Source organism: Thunnus thynnus, chromosome 22, assembly GCF_963924715.1.
Source record: "Thunnus thynnus chromosome 22, fThuThy2.1, whole genome shotgun sequence".
Taxonomy (NCBI): domain Eukaryota; kingdom Metazoa; phylum Chordata; class Actinopteri; order Scombriformes; family Scombridae; genus Thunnus; species Thunnus thynnus.
The window spans coordinates 10,601,915-10,628,720 of NC_089538.1; the positions used below are offsets into that span (position 1 = coordinate 10,601,915).

The 26,806-nt window shown below is 39.1% G+C and overlaps 2 protein-coding genes across 14 annotated transcripts in view; one reads left to right on the plus strand and one right to left on the minus strand.

Annotated features, from left to right (window-relative positions):
- kcnip4a (potassium voltage-gated channel interacting protein 4a) overlaps positions 1–6,412 on the plus strand; it is a 141,705-nt gene extending 135,293 nt beyond the window's left edge. For 11 of the 12 annotated variants that reach the window (XM_067580777.1, XM_067580780.1, XM_067580774.1 and 8 more), the window contains 6 exons: positions 968–1,037; positions 1,590–1,660; positions 2,610–2,717; positions 3,553–3,657; positions 4,216–4,278; positions 4,364–6,412. In XM_067580777.1, the coding sequence (XP_067436878.1) occupies positions 968–1,037; positions 1,590–1,660; positions 2,610–2,717; positions 3,553–3,657; positions 4,216–4,278; positions 4,364–4,411 (465 nt within the window). In that variant the 3' untranslated portion in view covers positions 4,412–6,412. The remainder of the gene's footprint in view (positions 1–967; positions 1,038–1,589; positions 1,661–2,609; positions 2,718–3,552; positions 3,658–4,215; positions 4,279–4,363) is intronic. The other variant, XR_010925568.1, reaches the window with a different exon arrangement.
- A 351-nt stretch (positions 6,413–6,763) lies between these two features.
- sec24d (SEC24 homolog D, COPII coat complex component) lies at positions 6,764–26,361 on the minus strand. Of its 2 annotated transcripts, XR_010925567.1 has the most exons (24): positions 26,266–26,361; positions 24,350–24,553; positions 23,088–23,190; positions 22,555–22,691; positions 22,066–22,461; positions 21,607–21,725; positions 20,262–20,373; positions 19,854–19,981; positions 17,990–18,128; positions 17,778–17,893; positions 16,884–17,008; positions 14,843–15,034; positions 14,543–14,636; positions 13,614–13,730; positions 13,078–13,248; positions 12,399–12,495; positions 12,113–12,258; positions 11,869–12,007; positions 11,122–11,240; positions 10,824–11,003; positions 10,380–10,571; positions 9,865–9,954; positions 9,442–9,660; positions 6,764–9,333 (listed from the first exon to the last, which is right to left on the minus strand). XR_010925567.1 is itself a non-coding variant. In XM_067580773.1 (23 exons), the coding sequence occupies exons 2-23, from the start codon at positions 24,495–24,497 to the stop codon at positions 9,520–9,522; spliced, it is 3,201 nt and encodes a 1,066-aa protein (XP_067436874.1). In that variant the 5' UTR covers positions 24,498–24,553; positions 26,266–26,361; the 3' UTR covers positions 6,764–9,519. The 2 variants fall into 2 exon arrangements, 1 of the variants encoding a protein (XP_067436874.1); XM_067580773.1 differs by having other exon boundaries at positions 6,764–9,660.
- Between the last annotated feature and the right edge of the window lie 445 nt (positions 26,362–26,806).

The window sequence follows — 26,806 nt, forward strand, 5'->3', positions numbered from 1 at the left end:
CAAGCAGAGATGAACTAGCATCTCATTGATAATTTGAAGTTAAACCCAGCATTAACAATGGTTGTGTTTGGGTGTGGTCCGTAGTTCTGGTCTTGGTGCAGTTATAACCACACCCCATGGTGATGTCATGGTGTACTTGAAACACCCAGACGTACAACTCCCCAAAGCAAGGTGAGAGTTTCAACCACTGGAACAAGAACAAGATTTTCAACTGCTGTTAAGTTGCTAAAAAAGTTTACTAATGCAGTGTTTGGCTGCCCTGGACAGCTGGCTTGAGTTCTGCCTCTTAAAGGTGCAGGTGTGTAGAATTTAGTGGCATCTTGCAGAATGAACTTGGCAGAAATGGGAGATAATATGCATAAGTATGTTTTAATTAGTGTATAATCACCTGAAAATAAGAATCGTTGTGTTTTTGTTACCTTAGAGCCCTTTATATCTACACAGGGAGTGGGTGCTCTTCTACGGAGACAAACCAAACACTGGCTCTAAAGAGGGCCTTTCACATTTTTCATGGCCACTATAGATTCTTCTACATGCTGGGAAGCGAGGGGGAGGGGTATTCAGTTTGTTGCAATCTGCAACCTCACCACTAGATGCCACTAAATCTTACACACTAGTCCTTTAAAAGTTAAAGATCCCCTCAAGAGATATAGAAAAACTGCTTTGATTTTTTTCTCAAAAAAAAAGTTCAATACACTATTTATAAAACTCTTAAAAGCACATCTAGTTTTTTTCTCCCTCCTTGAAAAATCCAGGACCATATGAATATGCAAATATTGTTTATTTTGAAAGTTTAACTGCTGTCTCAGCAAGTATTTGTGTTGAAGGGTTCAAGTTTCAGTCACAGCTTTGTAAGTTGTATGTTGGCACGTCTTATACGAATTTATTGGAAGAACTTACTGATTATACGAGGTATGTCTCTAAATTAGATGCTGAATTATCTGTGTAATTCTGTTTTGTCTTCCAGGAATGTCCCAGTGGAGTCGTCAACGAAGAAACTTTTAAAGACATCTACTCACAGTTCTTCCCACAAGGAGGTTTGTATTCACTGCTTTGTTTTTTTTTTTCAGCTTGTCTTGCCTTCCCCAACCACTTCTTATCTCCTCTGTGCTGGACACAAATAGTGTTTTGCTTATGTGTAAGAAAATTGCAGAGTACTTAGACGTTAAACCTCTATGCGAGTCAATGCAGTGAGACAGCGAGAGCGAGGGAGAGAGTAGTTTGTATTTACGCAGCCTGGAGTTGCTCACTGTTGGCACTCATCACTATGCAAAGATTGTACCCGAGGAACAAAAGAAAAAACTTTAGGAGGCTTTGATATATCTGAAGTGAGAAGAAAGGCAGGCCAGTAAATATAATGGCGCACCACTCTTAGCTTAGAGCATGTTGCTCTCGTCTCTCATCATGAAAAAAAAAAACATTCTGAGTAGCATTTTTTTCTTTCAAGTTGTACAGAAAAGCCACAAAATGTTCCTTTGAACCCCTTTCTTGTTTGCTGCTGTGATATTGTAGGTGTTACTGTTGGTGTTAATTGCTATCATGGCAGAATATTGTTGATTTTTTTACACGTATGTTTGTTGTCTCCATAGATGCTTCAACATATGCACATTTTCTGTTCAACGCATTTGACACAGATCACAATGGCTCTGTGAGTTTTGAGGTAAGCCAAGTATTACAGAACCTTTTGGGCTGCTAGTTTCACGACTATCAGGACAATAATATCGTTTCTGTTTCTCCTGGGGAGTAATTACTGAATTTGGAAGAATCCCTACAGTCTCTGGCAAGAAAATGCTTTTTCAAAACATTAAATGATACCTCAAAATATCTTCCGCACACATATTAACTTCTGTCAAATAAAGTTGTTCCACAGTGACTGGACTGTCTTTTCAAACTGTGATTATTTCCAGAGAAGTATTGCCATGGGGTCAGTCTCTCCATGGTACCTGTTGTTTGATCAGCTACACGTGGGTTTTTCCATTGCCAACAAAATAATTGTCCTTCATATTAAGAACTAGTGTTCTGTATGTGTGTGTGTTGGGAATTTTAACTGTTTCAGAAGAAGTAAGCCCTGTCCAAAACTGAAATCCCCACACAAAAGTACATCCAACTTGATATTTTCTTTCTTTAGACGCTGCACGGCCCTCAGGCTTTACACTTGAGGATTATGTAACCTGCAACCCCAATCATTTTAATTTAGTTTAAGCAAGTCTACTTGAGAAGCTATCAACATGTGATTAATATTTATGAGGGGTGTATATTTGCTCAGGACAGAAAATGTGATTACACTAAAATCAAAGCTTCACTGGCTAATGTGCGGTCCATTCTGTTCAAAAGTTCAGGGGTTCCCAGAGGGCCGATAAAGATTCTGAGTCAGCTAATAATTTGAATAATGAGATATATTTGATTTTTAGTGTCTGTTCCTGTTTCATCATTTGTCTCAAATTAACACCTGTGTGCAGAAATTTTGATGTATGAAATTGGCTGAAATACTGCATATCAATGTGCATGGTGGACATTGTTTTGTGTTTATTGACAAGAAGCTTGTTTTTAACTGTATATTCTGTTCTACCTTAAAAGCAAAATTCTCATGAATCATCTTCTCACTGCAGGATTTTGTTATGGGTCTTTCTATCCTCCTGCGAGGCACCATCCAGGAAAAACTCAACTGGGCTTTCAACCTTTATGATATCAATAAAGATGGATATATCACTAAAGAGGTATGTCTCTTAAAACTCTATCAGTGCTGAAATGTCAGGCGCTGCTCCCAAATTACAAATAACATTATCTCACTAGTGATATGTAGCAGCACAGATAGTTTTGGTTTAGTTTTCTGAGGTTTTGAGATGTCTGACTCTGAGATTTCTGCCCTTTACTCTTAATACTATTGGACCTGACTGGAATTTTATGTGTGCTGCTCCCAGCACAAAAAAATGACATTTAAACAAGACTTAGCAGTCTACAGACATGCAAGCAGAGGCTGCACTCAAACACAGCAGTGCTTTGAGCTAAATGCTAATGTCCTCATGCTCACAATGCTAACATGCTGATGTTTAGAAGGTGTAATGTTTACTATCTGTTAACAGGCTAACACTTGCTAATTAGCACTAAACTACAAAGTTCAGCTGAGGCTGATGGGGATGTCATTACTTTTTGCAGATATATTCATAAACCAAAGTACTGAACAAATTAAAATTTTGAACAAGATGAAATGTTCAGTTATTACAATTCATGAGTGGGACATGAGTGTCTGAATCAAAATTGACACCAATCCCTCGAGGTACAATTACACAGTGTCCCTTTTTATAATCCACAAACCTCACTAGAGACTGTTTTTTTCAGTAGAAAATAGTCTCAGTTGAAACAGTCGACAGTGAGATGTGTGGAGTATCCAAAGTAACTGGGACATTGTGTCAGTGTTGTTGTCAGTTCCATTTACCTCCATTACACCGTTATCTCAAAGGCTTGGCACACAAAAACCAACCTGCATGGTTCAATTTTGTATAATTTAAGTGAACTAACCTTTTTAATTAATAGCTATTCTGTGTATTGTAGGAAATGCTAGACATCATGAAGGCCATCTACGACATGATGGGAAAATGCACATACCCTGTCCTCAAAGAGGAGACACCTCGTCAGCATGTAGAAGTATTCTTTCAGGCAAGTGTGTGGTTAACAGCATACTGTAGGTTCACAATTAAAGGGATAGTTTGACATTTTGAAAGATATGCTTATTTGCTGTCTTGCCATGAATTAGATTGAGTTAATATGGTAAATATGAAGCTGGAGCCAAAAGTTTAGCATAAAGACGAGAAACATGGAAAAGCTAGCCTGGCTCTATCTGAAGGTTTTTGGTTTTACTATCTTGGCAGAGGGCAGAGTAAAATCTCTGTTCATGGAAAAGACAGGAAGTGTCTGTGCCAGACTAAGAAGTGTTCCTGCACATACTGTAACACTCATACATAAATAACATTTTGTTACCTTCGGACAGAGCTATGCTAGCTGTTCCCCCTGCTTCTAGTCCTTATGCTAAGCTATGCTAACTGCCTACTGGCTGTAGCTTCATATTTGCTGTAGCAGTCAGATATGAGAGTGGTATCGATCTTCTCACATAATCTCAACAAGAAAGCAAATAAGCACATTTTTCACAATATTGGACTATTGCTTTAAGAATCTTTGTTCATTTTTCTTCCCTTTCCTTCCCTCTGTCTCTAACAGAAAATGGATAAGAATAAAGATGGAGTGGTAACCATAGACGAGTTTATCGACTGCTGCCAAAATGTAAGCTGGATACCTCGACACTCCTGCTCTTACTACTGCTGGCATACTTACAGTTTCTCATTACATTGTTTCTTTTTGTCCGCAGGATGAAAATATCATGCGATCAATGCACCTCTTTGAAAATGTTCTTTAACTTTTGCCTGACTGTGGAAGCTTTGGAGGAGAATATCATCTTTAGCTTGGCCCAATAACTGACTTGGACTCATACTGTGTACTGTGTGCTATGCAGACTTTTGACCGTAGATAAAATATTGTTCATCACCGTGGGCCACAACACTCTGGAATTAGTCGCCACTTGAACATTTTATTCAATACATTGAGGAAATTTAATAAGTAAAATAAATAGAAAAGAGAGAAAAAAGTGTTTTTTGAATCCGCAGACTTGGTTGAATTCTCGAAACATCTTAACATCAAGGTTGATTTTTCTCCATCTGTCTGGAGCGTCTTTTCTATTTGCTGAGTTCTGCAAACTGCATGAACCTCCAACATTATCAACACAAAGGGAATAAGAGATTTCTGATGAAAGGGTATAGACAGGTTTCTTCTCTCTCTGTTGCAGCCTTGACTTGTTTTATTTACTGCCAAGTGAAATCACTGTGACTTTTTACAGCATCAAAAAAAAAAAAAAAAAAAAAAAAACCGAACACAACTACACAGTATCTAAGGCAACTGCGCATTCATCTGTTTTTACATTCAAGATACTATTTAGTGCGAACCGGCTTTTGATTCCAGAGTGTTCTGACCCCGACATAGTTAACCATTGTGGTGTCTTTCTGCTTTTTGAAGGAAGCATTTAGAGAAAAAAAAAACATACATTGTACCATTTTAACTTGTATATACTATAGATAAAGCGATAGATACTATAAGAATTCTATGAGAAACTTTTCAACTTTGTTCATGTTTACTTGCCAATTAGAATGAAACAACACAAGGACTGTATTGATGTCAAATCGGACCATAATATCGATGGTTTGTCTCAAGAAGCACACAGGTAGCTATATTTACCACGAGTATATCATTAGACGACGATATCTTTAAGATAAATGCTGCTTTCAGTGTATTTCATTTAACCTTATGTATGTATATTCCTTGTATACTAAACCATTTATCAGAATGTTTTTATTTTGTTTTTGAAGCACTGTTTAGGAGTTTACACTAAGAGCAGTGTTCGAGGTTATTTATATGGTATTATGATCATTGTACAAAAAGATTGTCGGTTGTACAGTATTAAATGAAAATGCGCTTTCTGGTGAATTTCAGGTCTATAGATTTGTTCATATAAATCACTGTTTTTAATAAGAAAGGGAGGTGGGGTTTGGTCGTTGATAACAAACATTGTAACTTTGTATGATACTCAGCCAATATGCTTCCTGCTGTTTTCCTCTTCGTCCTAGCGGGTCTTTATCAGCCTGAATGATCCCTGCTGTCTGTGATTAAAGCATTGATTGACCCCAAGTGTGAGCAAACTCAAGGCATGCTGGGTAGAAGTCTCTCACTGAACTTCCTCTTGATCGCTGAGAGAAGTGTTTGGATGTCGTGTAAGTAAGTTACAGAGTGTTGCTTCACGTTTATTTAACTGTTTTTGTTTTCTTTATTTTCTACAATGACTTGGATATTGGATACAGCAAGTGTCCATCAAACCAGCCGCATATCTGACATATATTTAAGAAATGGTTGATATCATTAATGTTTTTCATGTCTTTACACTGTATGACTGTGAGCTGCAGTCACAAACACACCAATCTCCTCAGTGAAGGCATGTTGGTCGTCCATTATTTTAGTAAACTACAGGAAAAATTTCTCTATGTTGTATTTTTGGAGGCTATGTGCGTATTCTGCTCAAGAAAAGCATCAAACCTGCCATTCTTTTCACTGATTTGTGTTTGTGTGCCTTACTGTTTGTAAAATTGTATGTTAGTGTTTGGTTGTTGGCTCGGTTTTTCCTATCATATGTTCATGAAAAATACCTACAACATTAGCCCCTTAAACATATCTGCAGTACAGTATATCTCAGCTGATGTACTTTCTGAACATAATGTAACATTTCTACATTTCTTCTGTAAATAAAATCGCAAGCTTTAAGATCAGTGATTTCTGACAAAAGTAAGAAAATAAAATATACAGCTCAAACTTCCCAGTTTGTGTTAACTTGCTTAATGCACATTAAAGGCTGTAGAATACTACATGGTTGCCAGTTTCAGTGTGCTGTAGTAGTGCCAATTGATTCTTCAGATTCTGTATTTGGTTAACATTTTCATTGCTTGATACCTTTTGAGTAGAAGATGTACGTGCTGTGATTTTCAACTTGCAAATTCTGAAATTTACATTATTGAAACGTTTGACTGTGGTTTGAATGTTTTATATGAATATTAATTTGTATTTGTGTGATGGCCAGAAAGCCTCTTGTCAATTAAGCTGTGACATTTTGTGGGATTTCATACAGTCAGCTTGTATTTTTGGAAAGAACAGAAACCTAAATTCAGAATAACTGAAGTTCTTTTATCTTTAGTGTCACATGAAAAATCACAGTTCTGTTTATCCAGCAGCTCTCCTTCCTTTACTGTTCATTATATGTAAAGTTAATCAGTTGATCAGACAAAACAATTATATATTTAGAATATAGTTTTTATGGATCAATGTGTTCATCTATGCATTTAAAAGCAGTTTGTTATCCAGTAAAAGCAGAACAAGTTGTCCATGATGTCTCGGACTGAAGAGAAGTCATCTGACGCCCCCTTATGGTGGCAAGAGGATAACACACAAACAAAAATCCTTTGACACCTGGATAGGATTAAAGAACACAACAAATCAATCATCCAAAATAAATACTATCTTGTAAATTTCTCATCATGAGCACATGGCTTGCATTGATCAAATTCAGAAATTTCTAAAATATTTCTGATGTACAGTTGTGTCATTGTAGATTTTACATTTTCTAAAAGGTCAGACAAAAAGGTCAGAAAGTTAAACTGCTTGTAATTCAAGATGTTTGTAAAGGTGGAGGCAAACCTGTAACTTTACAGATATCACTTAGAACATATAACTTGTGTAAGATTATCTGTACTTATATATAAAATGTAGGTGTCAAAGTTGAAAAAGTCAGGTACAAAAGTTACAGTAAAGGATTTAATTAGACAAAAGTTTTAGATTTTAGAATAAAATGTTGGAGGTGGGGAGGGATGTTTGTTGAAGAAAAGAAAAAATGGAAGGAAAAATATTGCTTTAATTGTAGATTGTATGACTTGCATCTGTCCTTTAATAAAAAAAAATGTACATGGCACAACGAGCCCATGAATTTTCACAAGTCTTACCCCAAAAACCAACCATCCATCTTTCCAGTTAAATTCAAATCACTGTTTAAACAAGTAAGGTACTCAAATTACCTGAGATAAGTTTGCATACAAACCAAACAGATTGGAATCAGACATATACCTCTAAGACACATATTTTTAACCACTTATATATCAACTTAAGGCAGATGGTAATATTAAACTCAAGTTGCGTATTTCATGTACAAAAAGACTTTTTGTAGGCCACAAGTACACAAGATCATACAATATTTAGCAAATGCATAACATGAATTACACAGAAGCAACAACCTCCATAAAAAACAATGCAAGGCTGAAAACGCATGACTGAAATGTTAAATATTATCATTACAGACTATTTTGCAGATAATAGTAATTAGTAACTAGATTTTACTGAATTTGGATGGTTGAACAGTGACAAAAAATCTGATGATGGTCTTGTAACTGATCATTTTACAGTTGTCCACACATTTTGATATATTCCACAAATCTGATTTGTGCGTCTTAACAGAGGTAAACAGCTTTTGTTTGCTCTTTCATAAAAATATGGCTATGTTGGACAGTATTTCCTTAAATGAATCATTGCAACAAGATTTATATTCCATCCTTAAACTTGCTCCGTTGGCAAATCCTGACACCTCTCAGCATCATCAGCGGTCCATTCCTCTTTCATACTGGTCTCATTACATATTTAAATAAGTATCCCTTAAAAGTCGCTTTTGTGTACATATTCTGACTCATGCACTGAAGATAAAGAAGTGTTCATGATTCATGACGACATTCTTCATCGTGACACAAGTTGGTCCTTGCTCTCTAAGAAGAGAAACACAGCTGGTCTTTTCATTGTATCCTCAGAGCACCAAAACAAAACATTTTCTGCGTCACTGCACACTGTGGAGATTGTATCTCTGCCATAAATGGTCGAAAAATCTGAATGCTTTGAATCACTCATGGTGTAGTGACAGGACCAACTTTCAGTCCTGGAAACCCAGTGGCTTATATTTAGCCATTGTTTCTCTTACATTATGAATGACCTGGCATTATGGATCACTATTCTCTATATTTAAAATTAATGTGAGTTTCCAAGAAGCATTTATTTAATACATGTTACACTATGACAGCAATTGTGAGAAACTGTTTCAACCTCTTTAAAGTCATCTAAATATTGTAAAAATTTCTTTGAGCATATATTGTTTTTAAAAAAAGGAAATTACGACATTAACTAAGACTGTTAACATATCTAGTCTTCATGGGAGAAAGTGTATAACAAAGACTGGCGAGCTTCATTTATTGACTTTCAAAGTGAACATCTACAGTATGGCCTACAAATAACCGCTTGTCTTATCCAGACTGCGCAAATCTACAAAGTGATGTTAAAAAATGTTTTACTCATTGCACAGTGGAGATAAAGTAACAGTCAAAAGTTTGTTTCCAAACTTTTGACTGTTACTGTATATGTTGTATTGCTGACGCCAATGGGACTTATGCCAAAATGCATTGAAGGCTCAGGCGGTAATGTCATTCTTCAGTCAATCAAACAAGATATGTGCGGGAAATGCAGTGAGTGCGCATATTGTCCGTTTCATTCCTCCTGATTAAAATGGAAGTTCTTCTAGTGACAAGTGGTTATTTGAAGATCATACTGAATGTACACTAACAGGTGGCAAAGGCGTGTTGGAAAGGCAGCTTTGGACTCTCGAGGTTGAATCTCAAAAGGCTCTCGCTGGTTCCTTGTTTCCTCTTCTGTCTTTGTAAAAAAAAAAAAAAAAACACTTAAAAAGTTCCTGTCTGCGGACCGTCCTTCCTACATGCAGCCAAAATAAAGAAGAATCAAGTGGAGCCTAGTGAGACTGACCCTGTGAGATTTGAGCATGGTCCGTTTTAACGCTGTGTTTCTCCCAGGCCAGTCAGGAAGGGGCTGAGCTTTGAGGGGTTAAGTGAGCAGCTGCCTGATTTCCCGGTGAACGTAGCAAAGGAAGTCCATGTAGGAAGCTCCGCCGTGCAGGCCTTTATCCTCCACCAGGAACTGACGGAACAACATCTCAGGCTTGTCCTTCTGCCTGACAATTTGGAGCTGAGCGGAGCAGAAAAAGAAAAGTGTTGATTGATTAGCTTGTTTAATATAACATAAGGTTGATGTAGCAGTTGTGGAGGGCATGTAGTTACTTAGTAGCTCCACTAGAGGGAGGCAGACATCATGAAAAGTTTTTCTTAGTTTAAAAAAAATGTAGAATCCTTTAAAAAAAAAAAAAAAGATTTTTGGGAGCATGTTTCTTACTTTCATGGAGTTTGGCCTCTTTTCAAGAAGGCCACTGATGATGGATCGGACCTTATTTGACAGTGGGTTGTCCAGCTCTGGCAGCGCACACTGACAAGCAATAAGAAGGAAGGTTAAGTCTACAGTCACTGGCACTGGTTCAACACATGTATCATACTTAAAGAAGGAAATAAAAAATTGAGAAGATGGAAAGCACCCTTCACTGATTTCTAAATTCATCATGTTGTTAATTTCCCTTGAGTTTTGCCTTGGAAATAAATGTCTCTCTTTGAGCTTGGTGTACTGTAGGGTTTCCATGACTTTAGTGCTGACTCTGATAGTTGTGAAACTGTATCAAATGATCGGGCCGAGGAAAACTGCTCAACCAAACACTCAAACATTCTCTTTCCATACTGTCATGTCTCCAAGCAACGCAGTTAATGAAACATCACACATTTGAACATTTCTACAAACAGACACCTTTTTGTTTGACATTATATATTTTCAAATCACAGTGCTAATAAATTGATTCTGACCATGTGTCCTTGCAGGTGGGCGAGGGAGGGTAGGTTAAAGATGCCCTGGATGTGGTCTGGCGGGCTCGCTTGGCCCAGCCACAGAAACATGGAGTGGCCGTTCTCCAGCAGGAACATGCCAGAGTCGGCCAGACGCTCCTCGGAGCAGCGCACTGGAGCTGGCAGAGCCTCGCTGTTCACGTCTATGTTGTGCTGGGAAAAGTACAGATTTATTAGATTAAAACATGATCAAATGTTTCCCACTTACATGTCTTTCTGTATCGCAAATGTACAAAATAATAGTTCTGATGTCTCCTTATTTTGACCCTCAGTCCCTTGGGCACAATTCATATCTTCAAAATCCTGCTGTAGCTCCCCTACTTATCTTTATAGAAACACTTCTATTTTGTGGATTTGTATGAAAAGCGAGAATAAATGTCCCAAAAAGGTTAGTTTGTCCCTTACCAGTGGGATGAGTCGTGGATAGAGCAGCAGCTGACTTTCCTCCACCCCCATTGCCATGACCGACAGTCTCTGGTGAGCCCTGTCGTCCGTGGAGAGCTCTGTGCTGCCGACCAGAGGTGCAGTTTTCATCAGGCTGTTCATGTAGACTGGGAACACCTTCATGGCATCAGGCAGGATCAGCTACATATGGATGGCAGGGACACAGGCATAAGAAAAAAAAAAAAAAAAAAGTTCACATCATTGATTTTGCACCTAAATTCAAAGTCTAAATTCATTCCAGGTGCTGTCCTGCGCTGACCTGGCTGGCAGCGGAGGGGCTGGCGCAGTTCTTCCTGTAGCAGGCCAGCATGTGGGCTGTCTGGTTGACCAGGATCTCCTTCACATTCTTTAGAGGCTGGTTCAATATGGCACGGTAAGCTGTGTGGGCATGAGAAAAGGTGAGTGAAAAAGACAGAAGAGGAGCAGAGGGGACAAACTGGCTGCTAAGGATAAGTACGGGAGAAAAACACAAAAAAAAAATGGGAGGATGGAAAAAAAAAATCTTGACTGGGAAAGAAAAAAGCAGACAAGGGAGCTGAAGAGTAGCAGGACCAATGAAAGGAGGCAACTGAGGGTCAGTAATACAGCAGTACTTAAGGCTCGCTATGTGCAGATTACAGAACGGCTCAGTGTCATCTGCACTTTATGTGAAACATGTGGTCCTTATTTCCACAAGTCATTCTGTTTTTACTCATGAGTCAGTGAGCATTAGTGCATTATCAAGTGATGCATGGGGTAAATTCAACAAAGGTCAACATGATACTGCAGTACATCAGCAGAGTACCTCTGCACTACATTACACCCTCAAATAAAGAGAGCTGACTAGTGGATGACCCCCTCTCGACATAATGGACTGTTTAAAGATCATAGCAGGAAAATCCATCATCCTCTTTCTATATGAAGGTAAATTTATGGCTGCGTGGTTATAAAGTTAACAGATAATCTGTAAATGGTGGAAGAGAATATCTCAGTATTTCCATGCAGTGAAGTGTACAATGACAGTCACCTGATTTGGCAAAGAAGTTGATGAGTGAGTCGGTCTCACAGCTCTTGTACAGCTCCGACAGCTGCGAGGTGCAGTTCAGACTGAGGTTGTGGATGCGGAGGCGTCGCTGCCCGCTGATGGTGGTGTACAATAAGGCACACTGGGAAACGGGGTTCAAACAGAAGTTATAATCAGACCACTGAGATTCAACGCTCAACAACAGATTGTTTTTCTCATATGAGGCTAACTTTTAAAAGACGGATACCTGTATGTGTGCTCCGGTCTCTTCACTGAGTGTGTCATCGTGCTTGAACTCGACAGTCACGGCCTTGTCGCAATCCACGGCCGCCATCTCTATATCTGTGGTGTTGTTCATGTGGATGGCACCGAAGAAGTCCGTAGCTCTGAAGCCTGAAGGCAGACGGATGCAGTAATGTCAATAGCTACGGCACTTATGTCTCATGATCAGTGCTTGTGGTTAAAGAACAGTTTACCATGACTGTTGTCTTTGTTATACATGGATACACATGAGTAAATATTATATTCCTTACCTGTACTGGTACGAACACGCATGATGGCATCAAATCCGATGCTCTTCTGCACATCTTTCCTCAGGTCTCTCAGGAAATGCTCTCCATCTGTCTCCACCTGACAACATTGAGTACCATTGAGTCAGCGGCAGTGTTGTAACTATTGCGTCCAATGCTCTTGACAAGCAGACTGGGGCTCATAAATGCACTTTAACACAGGTAATTTCATCGAACACAAGCAGAGTTCATTGACTCAAATGTCAGTTTGGGCAAAAGTTAATAACAGATTGCGTATTTATATCACACTAAATTACATTATTTAGTTTTTATGCAGTGATAAAATGCTCTTATTGACAGATGATACTTTGTGTTAAATGCCTACATTGTACTGCTACTAATAAAACACTTCAGCATAGGGTTTAGTATGTGGTGTGTTTGTACTGTTAGGAGGAGTTTCCACCGTTTGTTACATCATTCCTATGGGACGGTACTATATTAGACTGCGGTTACTGTGCCAAAGTCATTATGTGGATGCAGCTAGCTTGTACTGAGCTGCAACTGCCTTCGCCCACATGTGTTAAATTATGACTTCTTAGTAAAATGACAAGAAATAAAAACTAAAAAACGTTTGTCGTACTGTCTATATGCTGTGTAACACACTACGTGGCCTGTACATAAACAGACACGCCTTCAAATGTACCTGGAAGTTATTGTACTTGTAGACAGAGCCTCCGGTGTGTGAGGGCACATCAGCCATGGTTGTCAAGTCCACATACTGGCTGGGAAAAAGGAAGAGATCCACACAGCAGCCTTGTGCCACACAGTCCTTAGACAGCTGCTCATACACTCCTTTCTGAGGCTGGAACAGAGTCTATGGACAAAACAGAGAGTTTGTTTGGCTAAGTCAGCAGTTTTTCTACAGCAGCGGTCTATGATTTCAAACAAAGCTTAAAGATGGCATCCAACACAACCTACCACACTCGCACAGGTGAGTGCAAGACTTTGGTTTCAATACATTTCAAAACAAAGCTCAAAACTAGTTTATTGTCATGACAGGCATTTATTCTACCATTCCAGTGTATAAACCCTGCACACAGAAAAAGAGATATGTAGTTTTGTTACTGCTTACTCTGCTTACTGCAAGTAAATTGACCTGAGCTCTGCTTTTCTTCTCTCTACAGATGACAGCAGTTCAGAATAAACTGCAGTGTAACTTCACTCAACACGGTTACTCACTTTCTCTTTCTCAGTGTTGACCAGTTTTTTGTCATCCCTGTTCTTCAGTTTGCCAGGAGCCTCAGCAGTGGGCATGGAGGAGTGGAAGATGAAGAGCTTTCCACTACATTCTGCTGCCTGGAGGGAAGAGAAAGATGAAAAATATCTAAATAAGCGGATCTCATCGCTAAGGTGCGTAGCGTGTTCCTTCCTGATGTGTTGTTTCAAGCATTACAGTGAAACTCTGAGGTCAGGAGGTTCAAAATTCAACTCCTGCAGAGGAATCAAATGGTCCAATAATAATAAACTTTTATTTGCTGAGTACTTTCCTGTGTTGCAAAATAAATTGATTAAGAAAAGATAAAGATGTTAGTAATACTCGAAATAAAAAATATGAACATGAATAAGCATGAAAAATAAACCAGAAGTCACTGACTCTTTGGTGTTGTGTAATGTCACAACTGCTTCCAATTAAAAGCTGTGTGTGAACTTTTCCTTTACTGTGTGCCAAAACGCTGACCTCATACCACTGGGGAAGTTTGTTGGACTTCAGAGTAAACACAAACATAGCAGGAAGAGGAAAAAAAGAAGCTTTATTGATTTGATAAGTTGAGTGAGTTGGCCTGTGCCATATATCTAAAATAGCTGAAACAAATGTGAAAAACATGTTAAATGTTGTGTGTTTTGGCTGCACGATATTTTAATTGAGTCCATGAGCGATTAAAAACTATGAGTGATTGGAGTGTTACAGTAGATTGACGAACACTGCTCTGCCGTTAAAATGCGGCTCCTCAAACAGGAAGGTTCCAGTCAGACTTATGATGTTTGATCTTTCACTTTAGAGACATTAGTCTGTTTCCAAAACTACATCAGCTACACATGCTTCCACAAGGTTTCCGCGGGCCCCTAATCTCCCACGTCATGCTGACAGATGTCACCCTGGGGCTAACCTTGAATGCCTCCACGCCGGCCTGGATGACGGGGACAAAGACCGTTTCGCTCTCGTTGGTTTCTGCAAACATGTCAGGGATCTGGTCCAGGAGACTAGAGATGAAAGGAACAGGATTATGGCTTTGCTACGGTATCTCAAGCATCCAGCTGACTTGAAGCATGCTCATCTATTGTGTTTTAATGTACCAGAGACTTGTTACATTGTCTTCACTGAGATTTATTAGGGGGAAAACATGCCTGATTGCATGAAGGAAAATCTGAAGAGCTCTTCCGTAAATGAACAATAAACTGTGTCTCACTTGTAGATAACAGCTTTGGAGTCCTGGTAGTTGACGAGGAAGCCGTCGAGCAGCGGGACGAACATCTCGGCTGTGTCTGACACCACCATCATCTGGGGCTGGGCCAGAGCGCTCTTCACATTGTAGAAATGGAGGACCTTGTTGTAGGTGACAAAGCCGACCTTTATCGCCGAGCTCTCCGCACCTTCCTCGCTAGTGAGGGAGAGAGAAGACAGACATCTGTGAATTCCAGGATGTTTCTAGTAAGTCGTTTGAAATTTTATTCACATTGGCTACATGTGTGCAAGCGTATAAAGGCGAGGAAACTGTTCGTGCCGGCTGTCATGTCATCCCGCAGTCACCGTTGAGATCCTACCACTTGTAAGCTTTCAGGACCTTTTGTATATTTCCATTAATGCCATTAAAATCATTCAGATGCTGAATCTGGCACTTTTCTAGCATAAAAAGAAACACGAGAAAAATGTGGTTTATCTTTGGGATGGACATCACTTTCAACTATTAAAGGACCATTTCTCAACCATGTCAAATAGTCAAGTATCAACATCCATCTAAGAGTGGAATTATATCCGTTAAGGAATTGTTTATTAGTGTTTGAGTGTATCTGTCAAAAAAAAGGAAGGACACAATGGCTACAGATTTTCAAAATCCAAGTAAATATTAGTCGGAGAAGGAAACAATTAAACCGTTTTACTGGTGAGTAATGCCTGCCATTTGTTTGTGTCCTCTTTCTCTGATTTATAGACTTAACTTAGCCTGGCTTATTTATACGACCCCTCTAGATATACACTGTCAGAAAAAAAAAGGTATTTTGCCGAAGTAGATACTTAAAGAAATGAAGAAATGAAAACCTCTGACATTTACCAGAACTCTTGTGAATTGGGGTGTGGAACTGGTAGCAAGGTTGAACCATAACCATACATCAAAACCTATCACCATCATAGTCATTTAAAAGCATTCTTTACTGACGCTGCCAACTGCAGTTTGTAGGTCTCTCTTCGTAAATCACGGCAGGCACACTATTGTGGTTAAGAACATTTACATCAAGACCCTTTTGAAGTGAAGATGCAACTGCTCAACTCTATGAACATTTATAAGTCACAGGTACTGTTAGAAATAACACATGGGGGGAATGAATGAGGTAATTTAGTTTTTTCTCATACCAGTGATTAAAAAAATACCAGTGATGACAAAAAAAAAAGTTATTAAAGGATTAGATTAAAGTCTACATCTGCATTTACTTAAACTAGGATTTTTTTCAGAATTAAACATGAATTTAGCAAACATAAAAGTGCAGGGTGTCCAGAAGATTGAGTGCCTATAAAAACAAAAGATAAAGATTCAAACACAGCTGAAGAGAGGGTTTATCTAGAGTATACTTCTACTAAGTGTTTAAAGCATGATGTCATGGCAGCAGACAAATATGGATATAGTGCTGCTGGCATTAATGAAGTGGAGAGAAGAAAAGAAAACTCCCAAGTTATTTTAGGAGTAACAAGGTGAAGTATATCATTCCTTCCTCCATGATAAATTAAAAAAACTCACTTCCAGAGTAATGGTTAACAAAAAAAAAAAACAGAGCCATCTGTACAGCAAACTTTTTTTGTTTTGTTTGTGTTTTGGATGCCTGTCAAAGATGAGAGCCTACACACTATAATATTTTCCATTTTTGGCTGCCTAGGCGCCGTCCCTAACCGATGCCCACCATCTGTAAAACCTCATGCGAGATTATTCCGTTGGTGAGAATAAATACTTCGTTAGATGTTTAAGACTTGAGGAGGTTTTTTTTAGGAAAGGCATGTGTTGGTTGTGTATTAACAGCATCAAGTTTTACATTTTAAACTGATTCTGGTAGTCTGAGTCGATTGAAAATATGATCTATGTGGATAAATTAGATAGTGGAAGTGGTGCGATTCCTCCAGGGTTTTGCAGAATAGGGGATTATCGTGGTTGGATGGCACATAATTTAGCAGGAGATGCATATTTAATTACTAACAGTACTGTGTGAGTGTGTGTGTGTGTTTCTCTGATTTATTATGCGTACCTGGGCAGCTTGTCCAGCAGAGTCTTCAGCTCATCACATATCAGTTTGACCAGTCCACTTTTAATGTTGTTATAGGACACGTCAATCATGAAGATGTAGGCGGGAGGATTTGGAGGCTTGTTGTTCTGTGGAAGAAGGGAGCAGGTGTAATGATTTTTAGAATCTAAAAACTATTCTCCTGCATTGACTTAACATGAGCTCTACTCTTATGCCCTCCACTTTATATTTCTGTTATTTCTTCTCAAATACCATTGATTCAATTTGGATTTGCTCATAAGTCGGGGTAGTTGTGAGAAGATCATGGCAGGCATAAATTCCTGAATGGAGGGTAACTGCACTCCCGCTGTGTGGGAGATGGTCTTCAGTAAGACATTGTTATGTTTCCACAGTTACAACCCATGACAAGAAACTCACCTTGCAGGCGTTTGTTTAATAGCTGGCCTGCAGAGGCTGTTTATAACTCTTAATAAACAGAGCAAAAGTAGGCCACTGGAGTGACTCAGCTTTGCCAACTGACTCTGACCCTCTAATGTTTTTCTCAACAGCACCGGCCTCCATGGGGACATGTAGCTGATTAATATCAGCGTCTTTTTAGAGTTCTCAAAAGAACTGAGCTTAACACTTTCTCTTCTGCATTCAGCTTTGATATAATAAGAGTGTGCTGAATAATGAAAGGTGCCTGCTGAGAAGTAGAGAAAACTCAGCAGTGCAGTCCTGTAGAGGCAAATCTATGGGACTATTAAGTTGCTGACTCCAGACTCCAATGAGGACCATCTTTTTCAAGTGACAAATCTTTTGAGACTGTTGAATCATCTATGCATAAACTCTGCTTTACACCAGCAAATAATCCACTTTGCATAATGTGTATTGAAGCAGTCAACAGCTGGACTGTACCTTGCAGTAGTCCAGGGTGGCTACAAACTCATAGGATCCCAGAGACAACTCAGGTCTCTCATAGAAGTCCACCCTCCGGCCCATGTGATCAAGATGTTGGAAATAGAAGACTGGCACTTGGGTAAGACAAAGAAATGAGTTTAATGTATAACTGCTTACATATACAATTGACCTATTTGTGTAAGTCAAATTTTTTTTCCACAATAACATACCTTCATTTACACAGTTGCAGAAACCACACTGGTAGCGACGACCGCCATCAATAAACTGCATGGAGGGACACATGTAGGCCTTGCATCGATTGCAGCGGATGGGGCCTGTCTCACCATGGTTCACAACATACAGAGGAGTCTACATGGGAAAATACAAAAGACATTATGGTCAATATTATATTAAAACTAAATCTCATGTAACTTTTTCCAAAAAGGCAACGAATGCAACAGCTGTAAGATCTTAACTATAGACTGCATGACATCTAACACACAATGTATACTGTAGATTTAATTTTAATTTCTTCTTTAGTATTATAATTTAGGTGACTACATTTCATGTTATGCTTCCTATGTTTTCACTACTTGGACGTGTACATTTTTATGTCCATATAAACACTGCTCTGTCCAAAGCATCAGTGATTCCTTGACATCCAAACAATACACATTACATGCATACAGAACATTTGGCTATTGTGGAATGTAAATGCTTAGCATGAAGCTGTTTAATATACCAAGGCCTGCAGATTATAGAGACTGTTTTAACCTCATAAATTTAAGGCTCCCTGCAGGCTTTGACACAATATAAATTAAAAATATTTGGCTCCAGTGAGCTTCCATAAAACCCCTGCAGAAAAGCCAGCTAGTAGGTTTATTATTAGACTTTGGACTTAAAAGTGTTTACAATATCTGAGGGCTGTTTACGAAGTGCAGTTAACAAAATCTATGTGCAAAAACAATGGATATGACATCCAAGCACAACATTGTGTTCTTTTCAGCTATGTAGAAATTCAGATCACTGATTATTTGTACTGTTTTGATATATTTCTGGTGGGAATATGCTTCAGGTTGTACTGGATGAAATCAAATCTGAGAGTACAATACAGTAAAGTTTAATTCCCATTGTATAAACCTCCTTCCTTCTTCAGTGGTCCAAGTGTCTCTGACATTAGCTAATTAGCCTACAGCCAGCTAGAGAGAAAGCTAACATTGCCTAAAAAGGTCTATTGGTGTCTGGGAGAAGGCGGGAGGAGGAGAAAATATCTTGGACCACACATGATCCAAAAGGAGGTCATTCACAGGACAAATTAACTTTTACAATACTAGGAGTACTACATCCATCAAAGGAGAACTAAATTTGGTGGCTGTGACTATACTGTGATGAATTTCATTTTTTTCATTTTCTTTTTAAAATAAGAAAGAAAAGAAAGTACTAATCTATCATACAGGTTAATGCCTCAGTAGGGACTCATAAACAAAAATCATCATAAATGTTACAATTAAGGCCTGAGGTGCCTAAAAATCTCAAATTGTAACATTTATTTTAAAAAATGCAAACCGCTAATGGGAGAATAGTACGCACTACTCTCTGACAATGTGGTCATTTTGGGTTCCTACTGCACTGCATGAGTCCCCCCACATGAGTTAGTTTCAGTTTCGTAAGTCATTATTGAGCTGACAGTGCGGAAAATTCCAAAAACAAAGTGCACTCTAAAGATAGAAATGCTTTAGTGTGGTATGCTATGTTTTGCATGCGATGTTCACCATTTATAGAATTTGGACCCAGCCAAGAAGATTTGTATTGTCTTCTTTTTTCTCCCCCTCAAAGGTCATGCCAAAAGTACAGACTGACTGATACACCCACGTGAAAAAATTTTGATCAGCAAAATGACTAACCTAATCAAAATGTTTCTTTGAACTGTTGGACTTGCAGCACACCAGCAAAATGTGCTTATTTCCCAGCAAATATGTTAAGAATCAATTCAATCTTTCTCTTCTTGTTTACTTTAGCAGATGATTATGTTTTTTTGATGTTATTTGAACTTGTGCAACTGACTTTCAAGTAATAAGTAAAACCATGACTTACCTCATTCTTTGGCAAACTGGCAAAGGGTTTAATGATGGTAGCCAGGGGCACTTGGCACTGTTTGGCCAGATCGATGGTGCAGGGTAAGGAGTAGGAGGTGCAACGCATAAACCTGGGACTGGCATTGCCTGGGATTAGCAAAAAGAAGAGTCAGTGACCTCAATATCATGACAGAGCACGTTCTCTATGTTTAATCTAGCGTTACCAGAAATGGTCAATAATTACAACCCTCAAGGAAATGTCTACAGTTTGTAAAAACGCCAAAGTACCTACCACAAATGACATGGATATTACTGAACTTGATTTGCTCAACATGAGTATTTACAAAGGCTATATACTTGCTACAGATTAACATGTGCTACAAACCTTTTGTGCTTAAAGAGAGTTTTAAGTGTTATTTTGGGTTACCTTGGTCCTGTACCGTGAAGTCAGTGGTGACCAGAGGTGGAACTTGACCTCTGATGTTTGTGTTGAAGACTTGTCCTCCTTGTTTAGCTTGGTCATCCTCAATGACTTGGGTCTAAAAATGAGTTTTGCATTACAGTAAAATCAGAATCCTTTGGATTGTTTGTTTGATAGATACCAAACATTAATAGAGACAGCTTGGGCTGGGCGATATGACCAAATTCTCATATCCCGATATAGGTCATTTCATATCCCGATAACGATACCTATCCCGATATAGCACATTTTAATTCAATGAATAATTAGTTGGTCCGTCTCCCCCTGCCAGCACGAGAGAAAGAGACAGAGAGAGAGCGAGAGCAGCTGTGGTCAAGTGAGCAAGAGAGTGAGTGAAAGTGAGAAAGCAGATGAGTAAGATCAATTAAAAAAAATTTCTGAGTGTTTCGCAGTGGTTAAAGCACAAACACAAACACCTCTGCTCAACACCGGGGCTGTACGCTACACCACCGGATTTGGTCTGAATATAGGTTAAGGGAACATAGAGCAGAGGAGAGTAGCGCGACCATAAGTGACAGCAAAACGCAACATAGACTCTCACACACTGAGCTGAAATTAAAAGAGTGCACATAAATTTGGTTAAATAACACAAATAAAGACAGTGTCTAATGCATTTTGCTATAATTTATGGTCGCCATCTCGCTGCTTCTCTGCTCTTTCATCACTGCGGGGCTGAGCCCTCCGCGTGTGTGCAGCACAGCAGAGTAGAGGCGGACAGCGGTGGAGAGTTGACCACAACTAAACTCGGTATGTTACTGTAAGTACAATAAAACATTTGCGAGTAAAAAGCCAAGAAGAGTAATTTATCAATGTGATTCGTGCTAAAGATGGACAGACTTAAAATTACAGAAAATATCACCGTAAAGAGTGTGATTTGTGTCACAACGATATAAACAGTAGAGCATAATATGAAACAATAGACATTTTTCTCTCGCCACACGGTATATATCGTCATATCGCACAGCCCTAGAGACAGCCAAAGTACATGGCAAACACATATGCAATGTTCATCAACTTTATATTTGCATTTTGCCTGATAATATGCATGAATGTAAGGACAAATTGATATCACCAACCATATTTCTGTAAGCCTAAACCTTTTCACAATCATTTATCAATTACTATATAATTAATACAATTGATTAAAATACTAGTAAAATGAACAAAAAGAGAAGGCAGCCTCCTTTGAGGAATTAATAAGCTGCTGGTTCAGGGCAGAAAATATGTAATGACATATGTGGTATGTTGGTATGAAAGTGTGCAGTCCCAGGGGGATTAGTCCTCCACTCACTGTGCTGGGGATAGAGTCAGGGTCCAGTTTCTTCTGAGGTGGGCCAGCCAGTTGGGCTGGTGCTCCAGGGAAGCCCCCAGGCATGCCTGGCTGAGGCCCAGCCATGCCCCCAAACGGACCTGAACATTAAAAAGGACATCATGGCTATCAGTGGATATTTATTTGGAGTAAAAGTGTAGAACTGCATGCAGAGCTCTAATCAGTTGATTAAATATTAGCTGTAAATGGCTTTAAAATAGAGAGCAGTCTGCAAGGAAAATTAAGGATCAAAGACACACTACATACAGTACATACAGATTTTTCATTCTTTCCAGACCCTGAGTTAATGGTAATGTGTCAGTATCACTGCCAGTGAGTAACTAATAAAATCATATGTCAAAAAAGCTGTAATATCCCTTTAAAGACGCTTTTTTTAATGGTGTGAGCTCAGCTTATTTTGGTATGCAGGGTCAAAGTTACCTGCTTGCTGTGGGTATCCAAGTGGACCAGCAGCTCCAGGACCAGGCTGCTGGAAACCTCCAGCACCTGGAGGAGGCCCAGGGAAGGGTCTACCCATGCCTGCCATTGGTGGTCCTCCTATCTGTGCGCCTGCCATTGGTGGTCCTCCTATCTGTGCGCCTGCCATTGGTGGTCCTCCCATCTGTGCGCCTGCCATTGGTGGTCCTCCAATCTGTGGGCCTGCTATTGGCATGTTTGTCAGGGGTGACTGTGGTTGAGACATCTGAGGTGGCATTTGGGGTGACTGCGGGCCTGGAGGTGTCTGCGGCTGGCCCATTGCTGGAGGAGGGGCCATTTGGAAAGGCTGCTGGGCTACAGAGTTTGGTGTAGGAGGAGGGCTCTGCATGGGTCCCTGGGCTACAGTACATTAATCGTGGATTTGGTGAGTACATTCTTGGTGTTATTTTTCTAATCAGATGGTATAAATCAGTAAAAAAAAAAAGAACTTACCGTAGTTGTTCAAGTTCATAGCACTCATCTGATTAGCAAGCTGCTGCCCTGGAGGCGGAGCCTGGGAGGCCATGCTGTTGTATGCCGACTGTGGAGGTTGTCCGTAAGCAGCAGATCCAGTTGGTGGAGCAGGGTATCTGAGGAATATAAGAACAATTAGTAATATCCATATATATAGTAATATACAACAAGTACAGTGTTGTCTAATGGTGACAAAGTGCTTAATACCTGAATGTGCTTTTAACCAGCAATGTAAGATTTTGCCAACTTGATACCAAAATCACTTTTGCCAACTAGCTGACCTAGCAACAATTTATGATAAAGAGAAAATCAGCAGCGTCTTGTTACACGTCACCAGTGGAACTCTTTATTTATGCAGCCTGACAAAGTGAAACATTAACTGCATAACAGAGCGCATTTTTACACTCTCATTTCGACCACAACAGTTGCTCTACACAATCACAACCTATTTATGTTGGCTTTCAGATAAAATTAGCCATGCCAAGCAGTCGCTGTTTAGTGAAGATTGTTACCTTTGTGGATGAGCGCCATTCTGCTGGACATTTGGATTGTAATGACTGGAAACTGGAGGTGGAGGCATGCCAGCAGCAGAGGAAACCGGTGGTTTCATCATACCTGCAGTGAGTAACAGACATCATAATTACATTTGTATGGTCCTCGCTGTCCGGATACACTTAGGCTGCCAGTGCATCTTACAATTTTATGTGAGTTTTACAATGTTTGCAAGGCTCTAATTAGCTTTACTGTACATAAAATTATGGCAATAATAAGTTACTGATTTTTTTGCAGATAATTGTGAATTTTAAATTTTAGGAACATGACATGTTTTGTTACTAGACCCTAAACATGGTTCAGGTTTTAAAGGTTCTTAGAGGATCAGAGTTGGGACCTCAATGCAGATGTGCACCCTGAGACAGCTGTTTTAAAGGAACATGACACAGAGCTAGGTTTTTACAGCAGTTTGCCTTAATAGTGTACTTGTGATATCTATTTTAAGCTTCCATTTTGGCCAGATGTCCCTTGTAAAAGAGATACTATATCTCAAGAGACTCTTTGGTTAAATAAAGGTTAAATAAAGAAAATAAAGTAGATGTCTTTGCCTGAAATGGTTGATCCAGACAGAATCCTGGTTCCAGACAGTGCTGTCCACTGTGGTTGCAATACTTCTACATTGTTGCCAAAAACTATTTATGTTGCCTTGACCTTCTTTTCTTAAGACCTTAAGTTTGCTAGTGGTGTGTCCAGAGATTTCAAAAATGCATGCATTCAATCAGAGCTTGCCTAACTGTGTAGTGACATTTAAATTAAAGCCATTACATTTATTGTATCATCTTTGTGAGTGCCACTAGTACTTAATTTGTGTTATATATTACAGTTAGTGCAGAAAATGAATTATTTAAAGGCCAGGCACACAAATTCACTTCACAATGAAGGAACATAATGAACAATACAATACAAAACACCTTCAGCTGCCAACTAGGACACATTTCATGCAATATATTATTATTTTCAAAGCATTTCTTGACTGTAATTTCAATATAATCATGTCAGCCAAAAACCTAACATAAGCAAGCATTAACTGTGTGAGCTTGAGAATCGCAAGCTATTGTTATAGCTCATTAACCACCACTGACATCATTCAAGGATGAATGAGCTGAAGTGTACACCTTCAAATGGCAAAATCAGACCTGTTAAATACCAGCCTATCTACAGCCTATCTACAGTAACACGTTGTTTGTAAAACTATCCAAACAGAAGAATGAAAGTGGTTCACCTGTTGGTGGAGCATTGAATGCCTGAGGTGATCCCCCATAGTGCCCATAGGGCTGAGCAGGACCAGGTCCAAATCCACCTTGGTAGCCCCCCATCCTTGGCTGGGCCTGGGAGTATGGGGGTGCAGCAACATAACCCTGTTGACTCATTTTGATGGGACGGCTGTTACTGTCTTCTCATGCCAAGATGAATGGGTTTTGACAATCTGTGAAGTTGAAAAGATGCAATTTAAGTGTGTACTTTAGTGTTCCTATTCAATTTGTATTGTCATTATCCTACTGCATAATGAAGACACACCATATAGAGATAGAAAACCTGCCATTATTCATTTGCGTTACTCATAAACTTATTTATTTCGTGTGCATACAAGATTAGACCAACAACAACTGATATTTGACCTTGTGCAATCATCAACACTCGTGCAACATGGACCTTTGATATTGCTTATTGAGAGATAAAGCAGGCCTATCTTTGATAATATAATCTTCAAGCAATTACATGAGTTGTCTGTTTCTGTTTTGCTGTCAGAACTACAGTTCAGTGGCAATTTTCATGATAGGCAGTGTTTACCCACACATTTGCTTAATTCTATCATTATGACTACCGCAGAGGCCTGTAAGGCTATTTAAATTTAAAAAAAAAAAAAAAAACACTTTTAGCCAACTACACCTTTTCACGTTGTTTAGCTTTTTGGCCTTTAACCCTCCTATATAACATACAAGGACTACCAGCTGGGGTCCCTGGGAACCCCAAGAATAGACTACTGTATGAAGTTAATTATGTAATTATGTTAATAGTTATGTAATTGATGTCATCTGGAAAAAACAGATTATTAGGCTGTTTCAGGAAAGTTACAGTTAATTTGCATATTGTGTAAAACAAAAATCAATACTTTTCTTTAATACAAATTGCAGCTTTTATCTCAAGTACAATATTTCCACAAAACCTTCAAAATGACTGACAGAGTGCCCCTAACCCCCTAATAATGTGTGATCCTTTAAATAAGGACCCATGGCAAACTTGGACTCAATAAATAGTTCCATCTATTAAAACTGCAAAGGTGGAATTGAGTGCTTTTGCTTAAAAAGCACCAATTAAAACAGAAAACAATGATATGAAGTCATTAGGAACAAATTGATTGACAAGTCATGAAAAATTGGAATGATCTAATAAAGCACCTGTGAGATTTGACAAAAGTATACCTGTGGGGTCTGTAGGTACTCCAGTCGGTAGGATTAGGGTTAAACTGTCGGTGGGCTATACGCAGTAAAGCATGTGTTAAGAGTCAAAGCTATGGGCCGGTACACTTTTTAAATGTGTCAAACCTTGAAAGACAAGATGATGAACTTTGGCACAGCTGGGTCAACAAAACAGCTGCGTATTGACACACTCACTTTTCTAAACATGAAACACCTCTTACAACATAACGAACGATGTTACCTATTCTGCAACCGGCAAAAAAGTATATCGACAAAGACTTAATCGTGGTTTACTGTGAGTAGTTGTGACATATTGTGTCTGACTCTTCCGAGAATTGCCACGTCAAAGACCGTTATGATGGCTAAAAACCCAGAGCATCCCTGCCTGGTTTCATTTCACATCCAGCTGAACCCACATGTTGTCCTCTTTTGTAGTAATTACATTAATATCCCGGCTATTACAAGTAACGCTAGCGTAATATGTTATCGAAAGAAAGAGCGCAGTGATATGACAGCACAGCACCTCCTTCAGCGTTGATTACACATTGATAGAAAACATCTTGCTAGCTAGTTACACGCAAATTACTACAAAGTTTTCCTTTGCGCGAGAAGCACACATAATTCAAACATAAACAAACCATCAAATATAGAATGATATGACATACATTTACGTATTTGTATTGGCTATATGTCTAAATGTTGTCGTATTGGTATTTACCTGGATATCGGGCAGAGTCCTCTTCTCAGTGAAAGCAGAGTGCCACGTCAAACTCCACCAAAGCGCCGGTCGCTATGTTGGTTACGCGACGAAAATCGCCACTGTCAACAGTAGAGAAAAAGACGTATTTCCGGTAATGAAATTCAAAATAAAAATTCTAATAGCGAATAAATATGCCTGAACAAGACATATTGAAGCAAACACAATACCAGATATTTCTAAAGTCTCTTCTTTTCACACCATAGTACAGTTCTGATGTCCTGTACACTCAAGTGAGCTTTTTAAAAGGCGTTAGTGTGCTTTTATGTCGAAGAGTAAGGAGCTGAACTTCTGGTTTGATTGCGGTGTTTTGAGCTAACTTGAGGATACAGCTGTGCATCGTGTCTGGCGCTGTACGCATGCGTGAACTAGAGGGAACCCATACACGTCAGCACAGGGGATGTGGACTTAAGCTTTTCTTCATCCACTACCTGAACACTGAACTTGTACAGCTTTCACTATCTATTAGGAATACAAAATCACATTCTACGGAGCTTAAATT

Coding starts and splice junctions, on each gene's coding strand:
- sec24d (XM_067580773.1), bottom strand. CDS start 24,497: ATGAGTCAACAGGGTTATGTTGCTGCACCCCCATACTCCCAGGCCCAG. Junction 20,374..21,606: donor CTGACTCTATCCCCAGCACA/GTGAGTGGAGGA, acceptor ACTCATTTTTAG/ACCCAAGTCATTGAGGATGA. Junction 17,009..17,777: donor CCACCCTGGACTACTGCAAG/GTACAGTCCAGC, acceptor CTTCTTCCACAG/AACAACAAGCCTCCAAATCC.